Here is a 2,716-nt window from a genome sequence, read left to right on the forward strand (position 1 = left end):
GCAAAGATTGAGCTTTTAGTTAATTTGTTCTTAATTTGACAGCTTATAGAGGCGATTGCTGTTGCTGATTGATATCCACACTGGGAATAGACGTTTGTCAAAGAGCTCTAAAGCTCTATCTGAGACTTTAGGTTGCATTCCATCCAAATTACTAAGCTGTATATTTTTGGAATGATTTTACAAACTGAATTCATGTTATGTCACACAATTAACAGCAAAATGGATATAGAGCAGGAAGATTTGTATTAGCTAAAAAAACTGTTAAAAAAGCCAAACACATCCAGAAACATGTTAGACAAAAGAGAAACATTATACTGCCTTTTAATCGACAAATATTTCATTAATCACTGAAACAACTTTTCAGTTCTCAAGAAATTGGCAGTATAGACCGAAAACCAGGTTTGCTAAATAATGCTGCTCAGCATATTACATTAAATGTCTTCCCATATATATTTATACATATTAACAAAATAAAAGAATATTGAATAAAATGACTTAGTTCAACCAATAAGTTGCTTAAATAGAGTTAATCTTTCAAAATAACTTTCAACAGAACTAAATTAGTCTGTCTGGAAAGGCTGGTGATATTTAGTAGATTCATGTCTAGTCCTAGAAAATGCAACACTGCAGGTTTTAACCAAATATAGGCTAGAAAATGGGATCTGATTTGTCCTTGAGTTAATAGACAGGATTGAACATTAGTTTTAAAGGCAAAGCCTCCAAAATAAGTGTCTGCAGTTTCTAGATAAATGTCTTCTTAACGTTGTTATAGCAATTGGTCTTCCCTCCCTGGCTTTCCATACAATAATGCAGAGTAAGCTATAATATAAGCCTTATGAAATGCTGATGTCAATGTCACTGTGGTAAGTTTCCAACTCATGGTTTCATGGCATTGCAAGGGTAAGATGTTTTAGTGTTTAGGTATGTGTTATGCTTTCAGGGTGGTGGGATAAGCTCTGGTCTATCCGCCAACTACACCTCTACACTACACCACTAACAGGATGAATACAGTCACCTTGGCACATGAGGTAATTATGAAGAGAATATAAAAAAAAAGTAAAGCATGGCAATATAGAGAACAATAGAGGGCGCTAAAACAAAAGAAAAAAAAACAGATTTTAAAACTCCAGGAAAGTTTACAGTTCTTTCGTTTTTGTTTGTTTTTGCTTTTGCAGGAAAGATGTTTGCCTTGAATCCAGAAATACTCCTGTGAGATACCAGATTTTTATGCATTTAGAACTTTTGGGGTAAGTAGGTTTATGCTAAAACTTGTGATGAATCATAAGGTCAAAGCCTGAAATTCCTGGATTATGTTCTCTTAGTTTAGTTAGCAAAATATAAAACGTTGATCTAAAACATATGATTATACCAAGTTAGAAGAAGGAGCATGCAGATGTCAGCAAATGCCATTTTATAGAGGACTGTTATACACGTAAAGAAGAAAATTGATCAGATAAATGAAATTGTGTAAAACATGCTCGCTTACATCTTCATAAATCATTTGTTGTGTTTTTATTTCCGGTTTCACTCATTTCCTTCCACTTTAAGCACTTCTCCTTTCAGCTGGGCTGCAGCGCTTCTACCGACATCCCTGTAGAGACTCGGAGACCAAAGTGTCCCGCAGTCCATAAGTGTCTCTCTGTCTCAGTCAGAGCTGCCTCCTTTAGAACAAGATGATCCTTCTGCTCGGTCTGCTTTGCTCCATCAGGGGAGAACCTGCTCTGGGTGTGGAGGAAGACAGAGGTTTCAGTTTAGAAGGGGACCTCCACCAGCTCGCAGTGAGCAATGAATCTGTTTACATCTCTACACAGGAGAAGCTTTACCAGCTGAGCCACGACCTGACTCTGATCAATAGCCTGAACCTAAGAGGGATCTTAAAGAACCCGGGTCAACAGAACGGAGATGAGTTTCATCGGGTCTCAATGAATGCTGACTGGAATGCAACTTTCATTGTAAATGTTTTATTACCTTTTGTGAAAAATGATACAATAATCATCTGCGGTGCGACAGACAAGGGCTGTGGTTACTGTGAGGTTCTGGACCTGAGGAACATCTCTAAGCTTGTGTACAGAGAACCCATCCAGGTGGGACCTCGGAGGAACAGCAGAGGTTCTGTCAACATTTTGGTGGATGTGAAGAAGGATTCAGTTCAGACTGAGACGTATATTCTGACTGCGATCCAGAAAGACAGAGAGAAGCAAGAGAAAACAAAGTGTCCATCTGACTTAAAGACAATCAACCTTCAAAACACAGATCAGGAACAGTCTGGTGGGATATTTTCTTTGTCTGAGGAAGGAGAAACACCTAACATTCAAACTGAGGCTGGTGTCGATTTTGTGGATGGATTTCAGATCAGTTCAACAGTGTTTCTGTTCTCCAACGTGGCATCAGGAGCTAAAACCAACAAAGTCCGTCTCATTTGGCTTCAAGCTGGAACCAGTAAAGCTCAGACTCTAAAGTCTCTCCGTGGAGCGACTCTCAGTAGCTCTAATGGAGGTAATGGCAGCAGACTGCTGGCCTCCTCGGTCATCCCAGGAGGAGAGCAGGTCTTTTGGAGCGGAGTGTTCAGTTTGGACGGGAAAGAGACCAACACTGAGCTGCTGCTATTTGACATCAGTCCTGATCAAAGCAAGACAGCAGACACCGATCCAGACTTCTATTACTCAACAAACAAGCCGGTAAGTCACAGTATTTAACTAAACCTTCTGTTGATGTT

General features: G+C 39.3%; 3 protein-coding genes across 3 annotated transcripts in view; all 3 read left to right on the plus strand.

Moving 5' to 3' along the window:
* The window catches only part of LOC107096233 (histone H2B 1/2-like), a 7,426-nt gene extending 5,795 nt beyond the window's left edge, over positions 1-1,631 (plus strand). The window contains exon 4 of the mRNA XM_015392807.1: positions 1,564-1,631. Within this exon, the coding sequence (XP_015248293.1) occupies positions 1,564-1,631 (68 nt within the window). The remainder of the gene's footprint in view (positions 1-1,563) is intronic.
* On the plus strand, positions 1,271-2,696 carry LOC107096234. Its single transcript, XM_015392808.1, has one exon. The coding sequence runs from the start codon at positions 1,674-1,676 to the stop codon at positions 2,694-2,696; it is 1,023 nt and encodes a 340-aa protein (XP_015248294.1). The 5' UTR covers positions 1,271-1,673.
* Positions 2,674-2,716, plus strand: part of LOC107096244 (plexin-C1-like) — a 36,016-nt gene continuing 35,973 nt past the window's right edge. Inside the window, exon 1 of the mRNA XM_015392818.1 lies at positions 2,674-2,678. The gene's annotated coding sequence lies outside the window, so the exon portion shown is untranslated. The remainder of the gene's footprint in view (positions 2,679-2,716) is intronic.

Source organism: Cyprinodon variegatus, unplaced genomic scaffold (assembly GCF_000732505.1).
Source record: "Cyprinodon variegatus isolate N-32 unplaced genomic scaffold, C_variegatus-1.0 Scaffold607, whole genome shotgun sequence".
Classification (NCBI taxonomy): Eukaryota; Metazoa; Chordata; class Actinopteri; order Cyprinodontiformes; family Cyprinodontidae; genus Cyprinodon; species Cyprinodon variegatus.